Source organism: Spermophilus citellus (assembly GCF_964194105.1).
Source record: "Spermophilus citellus genome assembly, chromosome: 3".
Taxonomy (NCBI): domain Eukaryota; kingdom Metazoa; phylum Chordata; class Mammalia; order Rodentia; family Sciuridae; genus Spermophilus; species Spermophilus citellus.
In genome coordinates, this window is record NC_138184.1 from 224,192,132 (window position 1) to 224,213,381 (window position 21,250).

General features: G+C 46.9%; 1 protein-coding gene across 1 annotated transcript in view; it reads left to right on the plus strand.

The window, feature by feature from the left end:
- The window catches only part of CNTNAP2 (contactin associated protein 2), a 1,934,648-nt gene that overhangs the window by 1,806,459 nt on the left and 106,939 nt on the right, over window positions 1-21,250 (plus strand). Inside the window, exon 21 of the mRNA XM_081283562.1 lies at window positions 14,285-14,378. Within this exon, the coding sequence (XP_081139688.1) occupies window positions 14,285-14,378 (94 nt within the window). The remainder of the gene's footprint in view (window positions 1-14,284; window positions 14,379-21,250) is intronic.

Below are 21,250 nucleotides of genomic sequence, written 5' to 3' on the forward strand. Positions count from 1 at the left end.
CCTCCAGCAAAGCAGGAGGATTCCAGTTGCTCCACGTATCCACCAACACTTGATATTGTCTTTTTTTCTTTTTTTTTTTTTTGTAACTGAGGATTGAACCAAGGGGCACTTAACCACTGAACCACACCTCCAGCCCGTTTTTGTATTTTATTTAGAGACAGGGTCTCGCTGAGTTGCCTAAGGCCTTGCTAAATTGCTGAGGCTGGCTTGGAACTCATGATCCTCTTGTCTCAGCCTCTCAAGCCTCTGGGATTACAGGCATGCACCACCACACCATTGATATTGTCATTTTTTAAAAATTTTTGTTATGGCATGTCATTTTGGCTTGGCTTTTCCTTTCCCTGACATCCAGTGGATCAGCTTTTGACATGTTCATTTCTCACTGGTAAATCTTCTTTGGTAAAGTATCTGTTCAAGTCTTTGCCCCTTTTCCTCTCATCGACTGTCTGCCTTCTCATTATTAAGTTGTGGTGCTCTTTATGTATTCCAGAGACCATCCCTTGGCCAGATGCAAGCACTTGAGTCTTTCCCCCACTTCCTCTTATGCCCACTCCCCACTGGGCCTCTGTCCTCCACTGCCCTAGTGGCTCTCTCACCCAGATCCCTGTCACTCTGGGCACTTCCACAGCTCTGCACGGGCCTGGGCCTCCATCACACAGCAGGCCTCTCCCGGCTGGGCTCAGTCTTCTTACCTGGCCCTGAGGGGCGCATGTCTACACCCCCTCTTCCCCATCTGTTAAGACGGGCATCGGATCTTGTGATTTCTCCACTCGGAACTTCCCATGGTCCTCATTTCTCTGAGGAAAAGCCAGGGTCTTTGCCATGGCCTGCAAGACCCACAGGAACGAGCCGGGTCTGCCCTCTGCGCTCAGCTCCGCGGCCCTCCCCCCGTTTACCCCCCAGCAGCCTCACAGGCTTCGTGCCAGGGAGTCTCCCACCCCTGGATTCACACTAAGTGTCCTTTTCCATTCCTTCCTGGGTGTCTCCAGGGCTAACTCCTCACATCCTAAAAGCCTTTGCTCAAATCCCCTCTTCTCTGTGAGCGGCCCTGATGGTCTTATTGAAGATTGAAGTCAGATCCTCCTTCTCACACCAGATCCCTCTGACTTTGCTCTAATTTGAGGGGAAAGACCCAACATTTCCCACCTCCCAACATGGTACATCGCATGAGGTTTCTTCAGTGCCACCCATTCTAGGAAGGAAGCCACATGAGGGCTAGGATCTGGGACTTTTGCTCACCCTTGTGTTTCCAAGTCCCCAGAACACTGAAAGGCATACCACAGGCACTTAATAAAGGTTGATTGAATAAATAAATGAGCCTGTGATATCACTATAGTTTTCTTTCCACGTGGCATTCTCCTGCCCAGAGGGTGCCAGTCACCCCGCACTGGGCCCCAGAGGTGGCCAGCTTAGCTTCCTGACCCTTGGCTGTCGTCCATGAGACTCTGCCAGGAAAACGAGAATGAGAGGTAAGAGAGATCAGGGTCTGCATTGTCCCCAACTCTCCTGCCTGACCTGGCTCTGTCCCTCTGGCCACAGCCACCGCTCCATCCGCTGACCCCTCTGCGCCAGCCCCATGTTACAGGCCTATTTCCTGCTCTTCTAGACTTAGGGATAGTAATGCCCTCCTACCAAGGCCAGTCCCTGGTGCTAGCATTGCTGAGGTCCCCAAAGGCCCCCACTCTCCAGAGATCTCTCTTCTCCTTAGCAGTGCTTGGGCGAGCACTTTCCTGCCATGACCCAAGCGGATACACGATGCTTGTTTTAAGCCCAAACCCAGCCTCGTGAAGATTCTATCGACTCTCAACTTACACATTTCAGCCCACAGCTTATATATATTCGCATTTATTTTTTAACCCTTTCTTCTTAACTCACCCTCTGCAAAGACTTCCAGAACCTACCGCCTGGAGTTAGACCAAACTTCACTGCTCAAGGACACAAGCATCCCTCACTTCAGACACAGCTTCAAGCCTGGGGGCCTTTGGACCGCCATCACTCATGGCCCCCTGGATTTCCATATCTCTCATGTTCAACAATTTGCTAGAGCGAATTTCAGAACTTAGGGAAGAACTAATGGTCGTGATTGTATTAGGCTACACTAAGGAGAGAGCAGAGGGCGAGATTCAGGAGTGTCCCAGAGGCAAATCTCCCCTGTCCTCAGGACATCCCTCCCCCCCACCTGCCTCTCTGAACACCGAGGTGCCACAGTGTGCACAGCATCACAAACCAGGGTTGTTAGCCTGAGCTCTGGTGTCCAGAGCTCTCTCAGGGGTTCTGGTCATAGCTTATGGATGGAATCTTTGGCCACACAGTGAAACTCAGTCTCCCTTCCCTGAAATCAGGCTCAGAGCCCAATGCTCCAAGCACACGTTTGGTGAAGAGAGGGAGGAAAAAATCCAGGCACTTCTCACGTGCCAAGGTGGCCCTTCTCCTCAGTTGGCCATAACCACTCTTCTCACCGGCTCTCTCTTGACCTAAAGTAGACTAATGGAGGCCCCTGCAGGCTTCACGTCCCTGGCATGTCCCATCCTAAGCAGCAACCTTGGGCCCTGGTGGTCCTGATGGCAGCTTTAATCCCATCTTCTACATGAATGTCATCCCACACGCTGCTCAGAAGGGGTGCCTTCTGCAGGTCCCCAGCCATGCTGTAGACCCGGCCCCATTTTTCCATCATAGCCTCCAACATATGGATGGCAGAGATAGGTGGGATCCATCTGCTCTGCTTCTGGGGATCAGATCATCAAGGTGCTCCCCAGCACCGTGCTCCCCGACTGTGATACACATTCCCCCAGGCACGCCTGCGCCTTCTGGGTCAGCAGCCCCGTGGTTAAACAGACATCCAGTCTGGAAACTGTCAGTCTCTTCCCACTTTCAGGCCCATAATCTCCCTTCTCTCTGTGCCCACTTCTTCTCAGCCCTTAGGATTTTCTTTTTCTCAGGAGGGTTCTCATTTCCTTGGGGAGAGGTCCTGGAACCTTCTCAGATGACCTTGAGCCACAGTCTTCCCCAGCCTTTCCCATCTGGGCTCGAGCTACACCCTCCCCAGAACTCCTTTCAGTTTCTAGGCTCCTCTGTGGGTGTCTCATGATCCACAGCATTTCCAGCCAAGAAGAAATAGCACCATCTAAGTTACCAAGGGAAACTCAGCACTAGCACCCCAGGGCACGCACCTCGTGGTAGCATTGCTGAATGTCACGTGCCAGTGTCCCTCAGCTCTTCTGCCCTTTCCTCTAGAGACATTTCCCACAACCCTTCACCCCGCGGTGCTAGGCTTGCTGCTTTCTCTTGATTCCTTCTCCTGGGTTCCCGCCTCCTTCCTCACCCTTCTCCAGGTCTCTCCACTGTTACGTACAACAAGTGGACTCTTCCCAAAGCAGGACTGGGTGCTTAGCAAACACAAACCTTGGACTTGACATCTTCATAGAGAAGTTGTAGTGACAAATGACAATAGAAATCTGGGGAGACACTGCACCAGTATGACAAATGACAGATACACAATAAACAGGTAGATAATAAGTAGATGGATGATAAGTAGGTAGATGATCAATGACGGAGAGATGGTAGGTAGAGAGATCAGAATATAATAGATAATAGATAGGCAATAGGTAGAGATAGGTAATAGGTAGATGGATGATAAATAGGTAGCTAGAGGATCAATAATGGAGAGATGCTAGGTGGAGAGACAGGAATATAATACAAAATAGATGATAGATAAAGATAAATGATAGATAAGTAGATAGAGGGATAGATAAATAGGTCTTAAAAACCTGAAACCCTACCCCCTTAGGAACCAAACCCACACTCTGCAGTCTGGCTCTCCACGTTCTCCGCCATCTATCTCCCATTTGCCTTCTGTCATCTTCTACCATTCCTTTGCAAAGCACAGCCTGAGGACTGATGAGACGGCCCTCCATTACTTGGGAGAGAATAGGTCTATGTGTTCCACTTCAGAGTGTCTCCACTCTGCCAATCTAAGTGCTGAATAATGATGAAAGTTATTCTACATATCATACATTTTGGAATTTTGTGTAACATTTTATTATTTTATATTTGATTTTCTTTTTGGGGGGAATAGTGTACCAGGGATTGAATCCAGGGGCTCTTAACCACTGAGCCACATCCCAAGCCCTTTTTTTTTTATTTTTTGAGACAGAGACTCCCTAAGTTGCTTAGGGCCTCACTAAGTTGCTGAGGTTGGCTTTGAACTCATGATCCTACTGCCTCAGCCTCCCAAGCAGCTGGGATTACAGGGGTGCGCCATCCTGCCCAGCTATATTTGATTTCTATATAATATTATATAACATTATTTCCTAGTTATTTCATAAGTCCTATTTCCCAAGCAAGAATCTAAGCACCTTGAATGCAGCTCAGTCTATCTTCTCTTGCATATGGTCGGCTTGACTCTGGTCCCAGTTCACAGGGTGACTGGTCAGCAAAATCACCAGAAGATCCAGGTGTGCACTAGGACCTATCAGGAGCTGAGTGGATTATTGAACGTCTGTTGAGCAGGAGGTGTGGTCAGCCCTTGCAGTCTGCACCCTCTCAGTAGCCAGGTTACCCTGTGATAATCACTCACCTGTGCACTAGTGGCCTGGGGGCAGGTATACTACTGGACGGGTGTCCCCTTCTCAGGACTGTGCCCAGAGATGCCCCCAGTTGACACAATAGCCTGCTTGCTCCTCTGGATTTATGAGGATCGCCTCTTCAGATGAGGATCTGGCCAGTCACAGGGAGGGCCTGCATTAAGCATTTGACATCAGAGTAGTTACCCGCTTCCACACGGGCCAGTCCCAACCTGGGCAGGTAAACAACCCAGCAGCAACACACCCGCCCACACCAGACTAACAGACGAAGCTCCCCAGCTGGTGGCTTCCTTTTTATTGACAACCTTGTTAAACTCCCTTGCATGAGGCTCCTCAGAACTCACAGGATTCCACTGCTACAAGTCCTGGAAGCAGGTGCTGGAAAAACCACAGTAACAGAGTGAAGAAAGACGAAGCCAGGAGGCCTCACGGTTACGTCAAGTTCCGCTTCTCAAAATCCTCTCACTCAAACTTCTGTATTCTTTTCATCTAATCCATAAAGATTGAGCCATAACATGAGCCACGTAAGCAACATTAGTTATTAGCAGCTGTTTTCAAAAGCGCTCGAACTTTGTTTTTCATCCCTCTTCTTGTTTTCTTCCTCCCCTTTCCCACATGTATGTTTTCCTTTATTCCTAAAATCTCATTACCTTGAGGTCATCAGGGAACTTGTACCCTAACTAATCCACTGATGCTTATTATGTACATTATTACCTAAAGCTCCCGACACCTATGCAGACCATGGGTGATGGTTATTACTGTGATTTTAAATACAGAGTATATCACAGCCATGAACTATTCTCATACCATATCTATTGCTAAAAAGGAAACTTGAAGTCAAAGACACAAACCTAAGACTGCTGAGTTTTTTCTGAGTAGATTCTTTGAAACCATGACAACATAGTGTCGTAGCCATTCCTGCTACAAACATCTCTGAAATCAATACTATTAAAGAAAAGCTGCACCCGTTCTGGAATGAGAATGTCTGTACCCAGTCACGGGTGTTTATAAAAACTCAGGGAGTTATTGATATAAAATCAGTTTTCTTGATTTTTTTTTAAATCATACACTTTAAATCATATTTGGTGTTTTTTCCAGTAGGTGGCGTATCAGACTACAAAAAGTAGATCAATGTGTGAAAGCAAATTTTTTTCTTTCTACTATTTTGAGGAATTTTTTATATATACCATGAAGCACCTAATGGAGTCACTAATTCTTTTAATTACACCAATACGGCAGGACTCCAATTGCACTAGGCCTTACAGCCAACTATATTTTACTTATCACATTACCATAATAATGATGGCATAGTGACAATGGTAATGGGTATTTTTATAATACCTCTCATTTTAAAATTGCTTATCAAGCCATACATGAAGCCTTCCAGCGTCTCTAAAAGAGAAATTATGCACATGTAGAGCCAAGAAAGATCTGTCTGTCTCTTAAATCCTTTATTTCTTGAGGTTTACACCTTTGTGGAAAAGAGCATCAAGTTTAATATTGAGTCAAGGCCAATGCCACCATTTCTTGCATGGGATCCTGAGTGGGTCACCAATTCACCCAGGGACTCCTCTCCCTCCCCTACATTTATGAAAAGATGATAAACTAGATCTCTCTGAGGCCCCTCCCTGCTTGAGAATCCCTGACTTGCCTGACCTGTATATAAGTATTTCCTTAACAGCCAAATGTCAGGAGCCAGATTTGCTGAGATATTTAGGTTCATGTAGCAAAGATGACAGTTGCTATGTGGTCTTGGCCTCAAGACTGAACCTGGGAAAACTGCAGACTTGTGGGGCCGTAACTCCTCTTCCCCATTCCCATCACCACTATTAGGAGAAATGTCCCACAAGGACATCTTCCAAGTGGTACCCTACAGCTGGTTCTTAGCACAAGAAGATCCTGCTCAAAACCCCAGGAACCTGGGATAATACTACTCCTGAGGTCTGCAGCTGCATTTTCAAAGAAACTTTAAATATAATCTGGTCCAACCTCCTCACTTTACAGGTGAGGAAACTGGAGTCCAAGGAGGCCTGGTGACTTGAGAACATGACTCGGATGTTCAGGGCAGAGCCAGGCTATTCTCCCTGTCCCCCACCCCAGCCTGCCCATGCTCCTTACACCCATCTCCTAGGCACTGGTTTGTAGGAGCTCCCTAGTGACCCTCACAAGGAGAGCAAGAAAGCACAAAGTCCTGCCCTTGCCTCCAAAGAAGGGAAAGGTGGCCCTGTCAAGCCATCTTTTGCCGCTGGACAGTGCAGTGGCAACAAGAGGAAATGCCTAGATTGAGACTGACCTCCTTTTCTTTGTTTTGCATTCTCGGGCCAGCTGATCCAGACGTGGAGAGAGCCCCCGTTGCCCTGTGCAAAGTATATTCTGTCCTAAAAAGGACTGAGCCGAGTCCTTCCTAGCTATGCAGGCCAAGTTTCCTTTTGCTGGTCTTTGGATACAAAGCCCCCAGACCCAGGTGAAGGCAGGAGATGGGCTCAGGAGATGGATTTGTCTGCTTTCACTGGAGGGTAGCCCACCTCTGGCCTCTCTTAAAAATAATTAAATATTAAATCAAAGTCCTCCACATAGTCTAGCCCAGCGTGGGGCTAGTCAGTCTTCAGATGGTCTGTGGTCTGCATCCTTGGTTGTTCTTGTCACATGGCTTAGGAGTTGGCCAGAGGCTGGCATGTTGATCCACAGTGATGGGCTGGGGGTTTTCTGCCACATGGTCCCCAAAATGGGCTAGGCTGAACTCAGGACTCCAGGTAAGTGGGTAATACCCCCAGGCATGAGAAATCACGTCCAGATGAACATTCGGCAGGTCTCCTGCATGTGGTACAAGCTGCAGCCAGGCGGCTCACACAGCCTGGTGGCCATAAAGTCTATGCGGGTTCAGCCACCTGAGTCATTCAGAGAGCGCTATTCCTCTGAGACCAGAAGTTCTAATGGAAGTCAGAGTCGGGGTCCCCAAAGCTTGCACACACACCCAGAGGCACATGTACCCAATGGTTCAGCCAGTGATGATGAGCACCTAACGTGTTACAGGCCATTTCACATGGATCATAAGTTGACCGAAGGTGCTGCAGGAAAAGAAGCAGGCAAAGAAGTCCAGGGGTCAGGCGCTGTCCCCAGGCCCAGCCACCCAGGTCTGTCACCTGTCTACCCAGTGATCAATGTTTAACAGGCATCTGTGGTAACAGGTAACAAGTTCTCTCTGAATTATGGTCCCTAGAAGAGGAACAGAGACAGGGCTGCACCACCAGGCTGGTGACAGACCCACAACTAACCTCACCTTGTTGCCTTTCACTCCAACCCACAGTTGTTCTGTGTCCTCTCCACTAACATAGAGTGGTGTAGAATCAGAAGAGGCAGAAAACATTTAGGTGAATCTACCCTTGACCCTGGGACTGTCCTGTTCTTTCCTATTCAACACTGGGAATGGCCCTAGGCCTGCAGATGTCCCCTCTCCTGTTCCCAGGTGGAATCGAGACTAAGATGGCAGGGAGGTGTGGTCTCTGCTCTTCAAACTCCCTCTTCTCTGAAGTCTGTAGGAGTTCCAGGTCTGGAAGGGACGGTGGCTGTGGATCAGGGACACTAGCTGAGCTGGTCATTGTTTCTCTCACCTAACATCTGTCTGCATTGGCCTCTGCCCAGTTTGGCCATTAGATTCAACTTGGAATAAAAACATTCATCAAGATGGAATGTTCTAAATGCTACATCTCTGAGCTAATTCCAAGTATTACCCACCATTAGGGACTGGGAAAGGCTACAAGAAATCACAGACCTTCAAGAAACCACTGAACCCCGAAATACTTTTCCACCCCGTAGGCAGGGCCCATGTGGAACTGGGTCCTTTCATCTCAGGAGAGGGTGTCCCGCCCCTCCCTTCATCCAAAATAATCCAGGCTCTCTAGGTTCTTCTGTGTTCCTCCTCTAGCTTCTCCATTTCATTCCCAAAATAAACAGGCTGGTGAAGTCCCTTCTAAGTCTGCCAATGCAAACTATAGCTTTAAAATGGAAATGAACTGAAATTGCAAAATAATACCTGAACGGCATTAAAGCTTTAACTCCCGGTGTAGGACCTGCGTCCCAGCCTGCATCAGTATGCTTTTAATGGCTTAATGGTAAATGTTGAACAAATTAGTGTCCCCTTAAGGTTGTCCTGGGGCACATGGAGTCACAGTCTTTAATTTTAATGAGACTCTATTACACGATCTCTTATCGCCTCTTAACTGCCAAGGAAATGACCACCAGCTAAATGTACAGCCAAATAGCTCACTCGGACCCCAAAGAAATTACCTTGAAATTATTACACTTCACCGTGGCAAATGCACCAGGGTTCATTTGAGAAGAGGGGCCACCTGGCAATGAGAGTGAAATGACATCATATGTCATTTACTTCCTTAGGCTTCTCAGGTAGAGCTTCTCTTGCCTTATCTGGTTTAATGCATTTTCTCTTTTGAATGTAAATACTTAAAATGTAGCTTATCCTCTGCCTTCCTAATTGACAGGATCAGGCTAGTTCAGTGAGAGGGACTGTCCCTGCAGCTGGCCATTCTTTCTCTGTGGCGGGGTATGGCTAGGAATGCCAATCCTTCCTACCCCTCTTTGACTTTGGACTCCCTCCTTTTTCCTGTAGTGGTGCCCTCCAGCCGAGACCACCGAACCCTGTCTTCCACCAAGAAAGGCCCGTGTGTGGCAGTCTAGATCAGTGTGGGGACCGAGCCCACAGGGCCGGGTAAGAAGAGAAGTAGCCGTGACAGAGGCTGTCTGTAAGACATAGGGACCCCCTGCTCAGCTTCCCACAGGCACCGGGGCTGAGCAAGCACACCCGGCAAGGACAAGTGAGGAGGGTTCCTGACGGTGGTAGAGGCCAGGTTCTTCATGCTTAGGCTCTCCAGCTGCCCTGAGGATTAAGCTGACCTGCGAGGGATTTGCACAAAAACCATACAGATTGCCACCTGGACCTGAGAGCTGTCAGGGGGAGGTGAAGACCCCCCCAGGTGGCGGGCCTCAGCGCTCACGTAGAGGTGAACTCAGCAGTAATGGTGAAGAAGTAGCTCAGGTGGGGCTGGGGCAAACACAGTGGAGGGTTATTTTAATGAAGTTTGGGGCACAGATTTCGCTCAGCCTCGACTCCCCTTTTCTGGAGATAAGAATGTCCCTTGCCTCTTGTTGAGGGAAGGCGTCTTTCACAGGGGAGTTTGTCTCCTGCTTTCAGCAAGAAAAGCAGTGGCCCAAGTGCCCTTCCTGCATCTGTGGTCTCTAAGCATCTCACCCTCAAAGCAGTCGATTTGCCAAACAAGCACTTTTTGGGGTGTTGTGTTCTTAACCCTTCAAGACCTTACTGGTAAAGGTAGGCTCAGCCCAGGTTGGAGGGGTCTGGCGTGTTGGTTAGCAGCAAACCACCCCCAAGTGCAGGTGGGGCAGGTGGCAGCACCCTGCGGGGTGGGTGTGGAGGGCACAGAGGGCTCACTTCTAGTCTATGACTCCAGCAGGCACCACTGGGACCTCTGCTTCCCCCACAGGAAGCCCTCCTTCCTGTGACGCCCCTGCACACCCTCTGCATGGTGCCCACTTTAAAGGACAGCTGTGTGCAGGAAGCAGGGTTGATCTTAAGGTGTGTGTTGAAGGGTACATTTGGAGCTGGGAGGCAGTAAATTGGTCGTTGAGAGAAAGGGACCTGTACACCTTGAAGAATGGTAGGGTTTGGGCAGGAGACACTCAGGAGGAGCTCACTTTAGGAACGGGCTCCTGGTGAGGAGGGTCCCAGGAGGCAGGGGTCTCTGCTCTCCAAAAGGTCTCTGCTCTCCAGGTTGGCGACTGGGTCTCTTGATAAATTGCATCTGAGAAGCAGGTGGGGTGGATTTGGATTCAAATTATTTACCATTGCCAACTGAGATTCCTGCTCAATGTTTTTAAGTTAACGGCTCTAGGAATGAATTAAGATGAGGAATGTTTATTATATTCTTAGACAAATCACAACCAAACAGGATCACTGATAAGTTAATGACAGAATCAGGGTATATACATTGGCACTGGAAAAATGGCCGGGAGAGGGAATATGGTCTCTTTCATTGTTGTTTGTTGTTTCACGGGGTCTTTTTTATGTGTAAGTTTCTTACTGTTGCTGTAATAAATTAGCATCATTTAGAGGCTGAAACAACACAAATTATTACCTTACCCTTCTGGAGGTCAGGAGTCTGCATGGACTGAAATCGGGTCCAGGAAGGCCGGTTGCCTCTGGAGGTGCTGAGAATCTGTTTCCTGGCCTTTTCCTGTTCCCAGAAGTCACCTGCATTCCTCAGTCACCTCCTCATGCACCCAGATGCTCAACTCCATGGTCAATTCTCCTCCTCTTCACCCTCTCACCTCCCTCCCAAAGGGACTCTTGTGATTCCAAGAGGCCCCTCCAGATAACCAGGAATAATCCCCTGCCTCAGGATCCTCACCTTAATCGCGTCTGCAGAGTCCCTCCTGCTGTGCAGGATGGTCCACTCTCAGGTCCTGGGAATTAGGACATGGATATCTCAGGGGAGTGGGGGTTGTTATCCTGTCCACTGCATCTCTGTTCAGGAATTCCAGGGGGGTCTTATGCCCTCATGGTCGCACAGACAAGCCTTGCCTGATCTCACGACTCTGAGGTCTTTGTGCTCAGCAGGGGGACAGCACCGCCTCGTGGTCATGCCAGGCAAGCCATCAGCTGCCCACTTCCCTTCCCTGACCTGTCCATGTCAATTCATTCCCCACAACATCCTCATCTGCCCACACCCTCCCTCTCAGGCGCAGAGCAGGCAGGAGTGTGAGGGAGAAGGAATGAGATTCCCGTCCTGGGGGATGAGGAAACGTGGACCACATTCTTCTCTTCTGTTTTCCCCCCACGCCACCCTCTCTGCCTCTCTTACTGGGAGCTTCCTCCTGAGCTCCAGCCTCGTCCTTGACAGCTAAGGCTTTCTGAGGGCCTTTAACATTTATCATATTTTCCATTTTAATTGCTATAAAATGTTTTCCTAACTTAACAGGTAATTTGGATTAGAATCATTTGTCACTGCCCACTTCCGTGTGTTTTTAAGTAATGACTTTATTAATGAGTTAAGAATAAGAGGGTTCATCATATTTTTAGATATAAAACCAAGCAGGATCACTAATATGTCAGATGACAGAATCAAGATTCAAAAACTTTTGAGCAGACCATTGTTGTATTTCAAAACAAAAGAAGTAAAATTTCATATAAATAAATGTAAATTTCAGTATCAGGATTCAAGCCATCCACCATGCAGATACAGAAAGGGGGCAAACTTAGGGAGATAAACCAGGATTTTCACTGGGAGCTCAGTTCAAATTATAGAAAGTGATCACCAGAGAACAGCCGAGGGAGGGCAAGGGGCCACTATGTGGTCAGGTCACCTCTGAGCACAGCCTTTAAGGGTGGTATTAGCAAAGACCAGCACATTTTCATTGAGAGCCTACCATGAGCTTGACCCAGCACTGGACCTGAGGACACAAAAAGGACAGATGTGTGAACACAAAGATTTGATACCTTTTAAAGACTGTGCCATACTGTATTTTGCACGCAACAGAATACCAGTCATCCATAAGACGCAATTCACTCTTATATTTATTGACACAGGAAAAAGTTTATAATGCATTGCTAAGTTTTAAAAAAAGAAATCAGATATCTGTAGGATTCCACCCATTTTTTGTGAAAACAAATAATATACAGTTTTAAATTAGTATTAATTATCACCAGTTGAGTCTTTTCCTGAAAATATGCACTACTATTTTTCTATAATGGATACATATTGTTTGTATCCATTTTTCAAGTTCTTCAACAAAGAAATTAAATTATAAGAAGTACTGCAGCCCACCATCTCGGTGAGGCCTTGGTTCACTCCACATCTGGCAGTTAGGGACTGTGACAAGTGAAAACAGCGGCCGTTACCAAGGCCTGCCAACAGATGGCGCCAAAGGAGCCAGCTAGTATTAACAGAAAAGGTAGCCTTTGCTCTGAAGAAATTTTCTAAGATTTAAAATATTTAAGATTCTCTGGCTGGAAAAAATGTTTTGTCAAGATGCATTAGGCGGTATATAACATTTTGAAAATGATAGTGAAACACGCATATGTTTGCTTTAATAGGGTTGTTTTCCTTTTTTCCCCAAACTTTTGTTATCATATTTCTAATGCACAAAAACTCACTTTGGCAGATCACGACTCAAAAATTCCTGAGATGTGATGATGCTTTGACCCTGAACCCTGAACTTTCAATGGTTTCCAAGTCTGTAGTGAGCAGTTTCATGTTTTGGCTATAGAGAGTTGTTAATAATGAGCGTTCATTCATCTGCAGAGCTAGTTCCCAGCGTGGAGGGAATGATGCCCACCGCCCTGCACTCTTTCTTCCTGGCACCTCACCTTCCTTCCCCCAGCATGGCAGGCCTCCTGCCTCTTGGCCTAGTCAGTCCCATTGTTACCAGTGACTGGCTATCATTTCCCAAGTTTTCCAAGTGGCTGCTTGTTCTAGCTCCCTCCTCCACCTGGTCCCCAGAGTTCCCACAGGAGTGCCCCGCAGGGGACCCAGGCCTGTGTTCTTATGACCCACCTCTTCCATGATAATGACCTAGCGGGTGTGGAACTCACACCAAAAGAATGAATGGATCCAAAGAGGTTTTCAGCTGGTGGACCCAGGAAGCTCTAGGAGGTCACAGCTGGGGAAACACACGAGACTGCATCTCTCTTTGTTGGCCTGTGGTCAGTACTGGAAATGGAACCCAGCAGCTCTCTACCACAGAAATCTCCACCCTTCTAATTTTTTATTTTGAGACAGGGTCTCATGAAGTTGTCCAGGCTGGCCTCAAACTTGAGATTCTCCTGCCTCAGCCTCTGAGTTGCTGGGATTAGACTGCATCTATTTTAAAAAGCAACTCAGAAGAAGTTGTTATGCGGGGACACAAAGACTAGTCAAGGCCTTCGATGTGTGACTCCACCCTTTGTATTTTGCACATGGGAAATGTGACCCAAAGCGGGCCTTGTTCAGTGTGCATGTGCAAGCCATTCTCAGGATGCTCTTTCCATCTCTTCATTTCTCTCCCTCTGCTACCAACTCCCCTCCCTTCCAGAAGAATAAGCTCTGCCTGAGCAGAGGCTTCCCAACTGCCCTAGGCTCTGACGCCCCCTGCCTGGGGCAAAAAGTCATCCACTGTGTGAAAAGCCAGGAAACAATGTCGAATTGCAGCATTTGGGGCCCCAGGTGTAAATGTGTGTGCAAGCTCTCACATCTGAAGACCCACCTTGCTCTGTAGCAGATATACCAAACAGTGAACATAGTAGCTCCGTGAAAGGGCACAAAGAAAACTCAAAGCTATAGGCACAACTTTGTCTATTTCAGAGCTCAATACTAGAAATTAGATGGAGCAGTTCTTACTCCATTAAAGCATGAAAGAATCTTAGTCCAACAGGCGAATTATCCATAGAAAATGTGTGCCCACAGATCAAATCAGAACAATTCTTCATTTAACTAGTTCAAATTGTTTTCAAATAACCTGTGTGAAGGAAGAGATGACTTCCATTTTCCTGGGCTATATTTCAGAGTCCACGCTGATAAAATAAGATATCTGGAAACCAGAATTCAAAGAGACATGCCATCGCCTGCAGGGAAGATTTGATTCTGGTGCAGGAAAGTCACCTTCTTCTAACAGTGCCTCGTTTTCTCCTACAGCTCGATCATTATCCTTCTGTGAGTTACCATCTGCCAAGTTCATCGGACACACTCTTCAATTCCCCCAAGGCGCTCTTTCTTGGAAAAGTTATAGGTAAGAATTTGGTTCTTTGGGTATAGATATATGTTAAGAACACACTGGGTATAAGAATACACTAGGTAATGTGAATTTGCATTTTTAAATTACCAGGTAATTTTCTCTCATTGGGGTCAGTCACAAATACCTGCTCCACACAAGAAAAGCTGTGCTGTTTTTCTCAGTGATGCACAAGACAAGTGTCATCAAATCATCTCTGGGGTAATTGCTCCTGTGGCACATTCTAAAGCTCATTCCACTAATTCTCCCTTGAAACACACCGTGACTGGTGCTGGGGGCATCTGAGTCTGTGACAGAAATGAAACAAATGTCATTTGATGGGTAGCATAATTGAGAACTCAACTGTCCAATGTAAAATTTACTTCCGCATGTAAAATTTATTCTTTGGTTAACTGAAGACCTCTACCTTTGAGCAATATTTAATTGAACTTTTTCTTCATATAAGCACATTGGAAATAGCAAGATGGTGGTAACGCACAGGCTGGGGGAGAGGTCACTTTTTGTGCCCAGTGGGTAGTGGTGATGTTACCGAAGCAATGCCTAATCACTGAAGCAATGAGTTTCAGGAAAGAGAAAGAGTTCGTTCCCACAGCAGCCAAATGAGAGGAGGGGGAGCCCCCTGGCTCAAGCCCACTTCCCCAAAGGTAGGGGTGAGGGGTGTTTATGGGGTAAAGAAACAGGCTGATCTGGGGTGTGGGAAAGGTGACTGGCAGGAGAGGGAGGTGAGCAGTAGGCGGTCTGCACAGGTGCAATCCATCTCCATGGCTCTTCACAGGATGTCAGAGCAAGGCAGTGTTAGGATGCTCTTCAGCCGGTTTGAAGTAGACACGGTTGCCTCCAAATCCCCACAAAAAGTACGTACACCACCGTCCCCCAGGTGACCATGCATCAGAAGTGCTAAGTCTAGGAGAGCCAGCAGGATCTATTACTTCACTGTTTAGCCAACCAACTTCTAAAACTTTGGATCAACCCAGGTCTGGAAGCCCATCCCAGAGAGACCAGCTGAGAGACAAGTTTGGGGGAGAATGAAAGGTTTTATTCAGTGACCAAAGAAGGGAGAAGCATGCCAGAGCTCTGCTCACAAATCAGCCGCTCCTCTCCTGGGAGCTGAGGGGTTCCAGACGCGGAACAGGGATGACAAGGGAGAGGGACAAGGCTAGTGAGGGCCAGGCATATTCATGCCTTTTCTTGGAATTGGTTGAGATCTTCCAGGAAGTCGGGCGCCACCTCTTTTCATTCGTTCATACTCCAGTGTTCCCGTCACAATGACTGATGGTGTCCTTAACCTCCAAGAGGGAGGAGAGAGACTGGGCAAGTCTCGGTCACGTGAACCCTGCATTATAGCTCTGGACCAAGCATGTCTCTCAGATGATCCACGTGTCTCCGTGCAGAGCTGAGTGGAGTCTGACCCAAAGGTTAAGGCAGCACAGGAGAGGGACAGAATATGAAGACGGAGAGGCGGAGTTACTCATCCTGTTCCAGTCACCCATGGGACAGCCGCAGGCCCCAGTGACAGTCAGTGTTTTTAGCAAAAGCAGCCTTCCCATTCCTGAAAAGTCACCTAGACAACCATTATCCTCCGAACCCACTCGTCAGAGGTGTGATCTGCCGCAGAGCTAGGGGGAGACTAAAAGTGTCTTACTGTGTCCTCCAAAGTTGGTGACTCTTACGTCAACTAAGAGCAAGTGAAGCAAGAGGGTTCATCCAGGTTTTCCCTGGGGCTCAGAGGACACTTTGGGTTTAAACTTTAGTGAGGAAGGGAGAGCAGCTCAAACCTCTTACAAGAGGAAAGAATTTATTAATTTTATTCTCACCAGAGGCCTGTGACAATGATCAGAAGAGCGTCAACAGTAAAAGTGCTCATTTATAAAGATGGGGGGGTGGCTGTAGAAAATGAGGAGTGGGAGGAGCGAGAACCTGTAATAGGGGCAGGTATGCTCTTTCCTGGGATCTCCTGCAGGCCAGGCTCCATTTGAAGCACTATGGATATATTAACCATTTAACCTCATAACACCTCCGTGAGGTAGTGGGTTATTATCCCCACTTTATTGATGAAGAGACTGAAACATAAAGAGGTGAATGAGAGGCCCTGGGCCACTGGCTAACAAGTAGCAGAACCAACACTTGAACGCAGGCAGCAGACATGGGGGTGGCTCTGAACTGCTGGGCTGGAGTCTCTGTGGTGGCTACCGAGGACAAAGAGGAGGAAGACACAGAGGAAGGCTTGGGCAGGAGACGTAAGGGCTGGGTCTGCACCCTAAACCAGAAAGGGGCCACCAGCAAAGAGTGTCCCTGGGCTTAGGACCAGGAGCACCCAGATCTGCTGGTGAGTGAGGGTCCAGAAGAGAGCAGGGTAAAGCCCAGAGAGAGAGCCCGTAGTCGGTGGGTAAGTCAGTGGGGAGAGGTAGCTGATGGATCCAAGGGTGGGAGTGGAAAAAGAATGAGGCTGAGACTTACTGATCACTGGGCCAGATCAACAGCTACTTCTTATTCCCTTGCATCCTACAAGTAGCACCAGGCATGGTCTCAGGGTCACTCTGCAGGACCTAACTGCAAAGCCCTCATCTGAACCCTGTCCAGCATTTCCTAAAGTTGCTATGTTTTGAAGAACATATCCTCAATTTTATTATCTATAACAAGAATGGAAGACAGAGACGTCATGACATTACATATTATACATATAAATACGACAACTAAGTGTCACAACGATCCAGTAAAACAAAACCTATGATTATTGCCCTTCAGATGAGGAAACTGAAGCTGAGGGAGGTCATTAGACAAAGGTGAGTCCACTAGTTTGTTGGCTGGAGAGTATTGAGGTGAGGTCTCCCTGAGGACAGTCCACAGTCTTAGGTGGACAAGAAGAACTTGCCAAGCTCCAGAAAGTATTGCAGACAAAGGTTAAGTGATGCCAATAACCAGCAAAAAAAAAAAGTGGGTGGATTGGCCTTGGTATTCTTTCATTGTCCATCCTGAGCTGTTGGCACATGCCCAAATGCTGCCATGTATATTCCTACATTTCCATCAAGAATAGTTGAAAGTGTTAAGTGGTCCTTCGGGGACTTAGTGATTCCATCAAAATAAACTCTGCACTATGACACTGTTGTAGTCCTAAAAATGCTGCTTTATGATACCCTGAGGTAACCTCAACCATGATCCTAAGGACTTTATTACTTCCTGAGATCCATGAAGTCAAGTTTTGATGGAATGTTGAGTGATGGCTAGGTTCCCTTGTCTAACACTCTCCGGCTCATCAGTATTTCAGCTCATGGGGCTCAATTCATACTTCAACAAAATTGCCATGGACAATACGGACCTTCAAGGTCATGAAGAAATAACATTGTAAAGGTGACATCCTTTACAGCTAAGAATTCACTGGGCCATAAATCTGAATCAAGCTGAAAGTTTAACAAGCCTCAGATGTATGGATGTCACACCTACAATTTTTTTGTGCATCAAAGAAAGATTTCTCTGAGCATGGAAACGAACCACACATGTGTCAATGAGTCATGGAAAGAACATGTAATTGCCTGTAAGGAAGTCTGTGGTCCTGGGATAGAGATGGCCTCCTTCACATGAGAGTAGGTTAGGGCTCCGCTATGGCCCCTCATCCCTACTAGCCAGTGACCTCCCTGTAGACCAAGATAGTATTGCACAGTTCCACTGCATCCTAACTAGGAGCAACACTCAATAGATATTTGCTGAATTAGTAAAGAGTAATGAGGAAAGAATCAGAAAGAGTATCATTTGCAGATGCTCACTGCAGCGTGAGACCTTCAGGCCAAGGCTCTGACACCATCCGTAAGAGTGGGGGTGGGGTGAGATCTGCAGTCCTCACACATCCTGCCACCTGGTTTTTGTTTTGTATTTTAAATCAGGGATCCAACACAGACATTAATGGAGTAGAAAGAATGTGGGCTTGGGAACCAGGCAGAGCTGATTAGACTTGAATGCAGACTCATCTCCATTGAAATCTGGGGCCTGTTACTTTACTACTTTGATATTTTAACCTCTTAGAGGCTGGATCTTCTCAAATGCAAAATGGAGGAATCTGAGGCCCCTTGCAGGCTCTGGCTCCCTCAGGGTAGAGATGTCCTCTGTGTTTTTGTTTGTGTGTTTGCTGGGTTGGTTGGTTGGTTGGTTGGTTGGTTGGTTGGATGGTTTACTTGCAGTAATCAGATTAGTGCTTAGCATACAGGAAGTCCTCAAAAAAATGTTTGTGGAGTAAATGATCAATATTAAGGTAATAACATCTTGGGATTTATCCAGTACAATGCTTGGTACTAAATAATGAAAATCCTTGCTGTCCTTTGCTGCTAACCGTGTGCCAGTACCTCTGGGACTGTCCACATTCCCCCGACCCCAAGCCAGCCCAGCCCATCTTTACCCTTACTGTACAACAGAAGCAACCAAGGCTCAGAATGGTCAGGGCTTCTCTGAAGGCAGGCAAGCAGGGCTCTCCAACAGTGGCACTGTTGACATTTGGGGTCAGAAAATTCTTTGCCATGGAGCTATAGCATGCTCACAAGTTACAATTAACACCTCAAGTCGTGACGACCAAAGAAGGCTCCAGACATTGCCCGAGGACCCCCAGTATTGCAAAATCACCACCAGTGATTTTGAGAGCCACAGGCTTAAGGTCACCCGGTTGGTCTTGTGATGTTGGTGTTGGAGAAACCTGATGTGGCACCAGCCCTGCTGATGATGGCTGCGTCTTTCAGGATGATGAAGAAGCAAGGGAAACCTCAAAACGATCACACTGAAGACCAAAAACAAAAGGCATATGGGTACGAGGGAGGCTGACTGTCCTTCAGCTCGAGATCACTTAGTAGGTACAGGTCGGGGAGGAGCATTTGTAAATTCCCCTTTGGAAAGTGACATGTGCTTCAGTGAGACACGACCCATTTGCATTCCCAGCTCTGTAAATATCATCTAGGAAGATGGCTTGAACTCGCAGCAGACGTCTCACATAGTCTGGCGAGGTCTGGACACCCCAGACATCAAAGCTATCGACTATTGCTTCATCAGGTCAGCTGCTAATCAGAAGCCATCCCATGAAAGATCTAAATGAATAATGTGACTTTGCTCTGAGCTCTTGGATGAGCACTGCTTGGAAAGGACTCGTGAGAATGAAGAAGGGCGCTAACCCGGACACACATGTGCTCCACAGGGGAAGGGAAATAAAAGTGAGACCACTGTCAACTCAGCACAGAGTCTTAGAATGGATTCTCACACAACCTGGGTCCTTCCAGCAGGAAGTCAGAATCACTGGCAGAAAGCAGAGGTTTATAAAGTGGAAATTTCATCAGACCAAATTTTGTTCATTTTTATCACTTACCTCCCAAATGATGCTCTAGACTTTATGTATCTGGCTTTCATCAGAGGGTTTAATAGTCTCTCAATAAATCTTTAAGCCAATGAAGAGAAGCATAATTTGAAACCTGAAAGGGGGTCTTCTATTTGCTCATCCTTCCCAACATTTCAATCAGTGTCCTGGGTTAAGACACTGATTGTGTGTTTAGTGAGTTTGTGAATGACACAAAGCTGAGAGGGATGGTTTAATATGTCAGATGATAAAAAACACTTCAGAAGTATCTCGACAGGCTAGAAAGACAGGATAAAATAATGAGATGGAAAAAAAATTAAGGCATAAGCTTAATTCCTGCACTTGGACCAAATAAAGTAAAAATAAAAATAAACATGAGCACTTAGGTAGAAGGGGGGAGACTCCCAGTGTCAGGAAAGCAAACTCAGGGGGCTGGTTTGGTGGAGTGTTTAGCATGAACTAGTGTTTTGTCCTGACTGATTCTTAAATGAGACTAACACTGAGCCATGTTAATAGGAGAACTGTGTCCAGACTAAGAACATCAGTTTTATCAGTTTTATTTAGACACAAGACCCATTAAAGAAAATCCAAAAGGTCTGGAAATATTTATCCAGAAAACGTGTGACTTGAGAGAAGCGAGATAATTTTCAGTTTGGGGACTGCTCCATGAAGGAAGGATGAGCTTGGTCCAGGACCTGAGTCCTCAACTGAGAGGAGCTTGTGAAGAGGAAGAATTGTGCTCCATATAAGGAAGAGCTTCCCAGTAACCGGGGCTCCTCATAAATGAGTGGCCTCGTTATGAGAGCATTCAACAATGGCTAAATGGAAATTAGCCCTCCACGCTAAGGAGCTTTCTGGGTTGAGCAAAAACAGCTTAGACAAGCCCTAAATACCCTTGAAATGTGAGGACAGGTGGTGGGAGCCATTTTTTTTGAAAGGTGAGAAACACAATATTAATGTAGAAAGGGTCTCCTGCTCCTGTTCCACTTAAAATCTAAAATGTTTTTGTCAGCCTTTGCATTGCTGTGACCCACATACCTGACCAGAACAACTTGCAGGAAGGAAAGCTCATTTTTGCTCATGGTTTCTGAGGTTCAGTCCATGGTCGGCCCATTCCATAGCTCTAGGGCCAAGGTGAGACTGAACACCGTGGTGGAAGGGCGGGGCAGAGGAAAACAACTCAGGATGTGGCCACCAGGAAGCAGAGAGAGTGCTCTGCTCACCAGGGGCAAAATGTAAACCTCACAGGCATGCTCCCTGTGACCTAATTCCTCCAGCCTCATACTACCTGTCTACACTTACCACCCAGTTAATGCATTCAAATGGATTGATCCACTGATTGGGTTACACCTCTTATAATCTAATCATTTCATCTCTACACCCTTTTCATTGTCTTATATATGAGCTTTGGGGGGACACCTTATATCTAAACCATAACAGAAAGAATAATTGTTTTCAGGATTCCTTTATATCATACACTGTATGGATGTTTTACAGATATGAATTTAGAAGAATGTCAATGCATGGTGCTTATCACGTCACT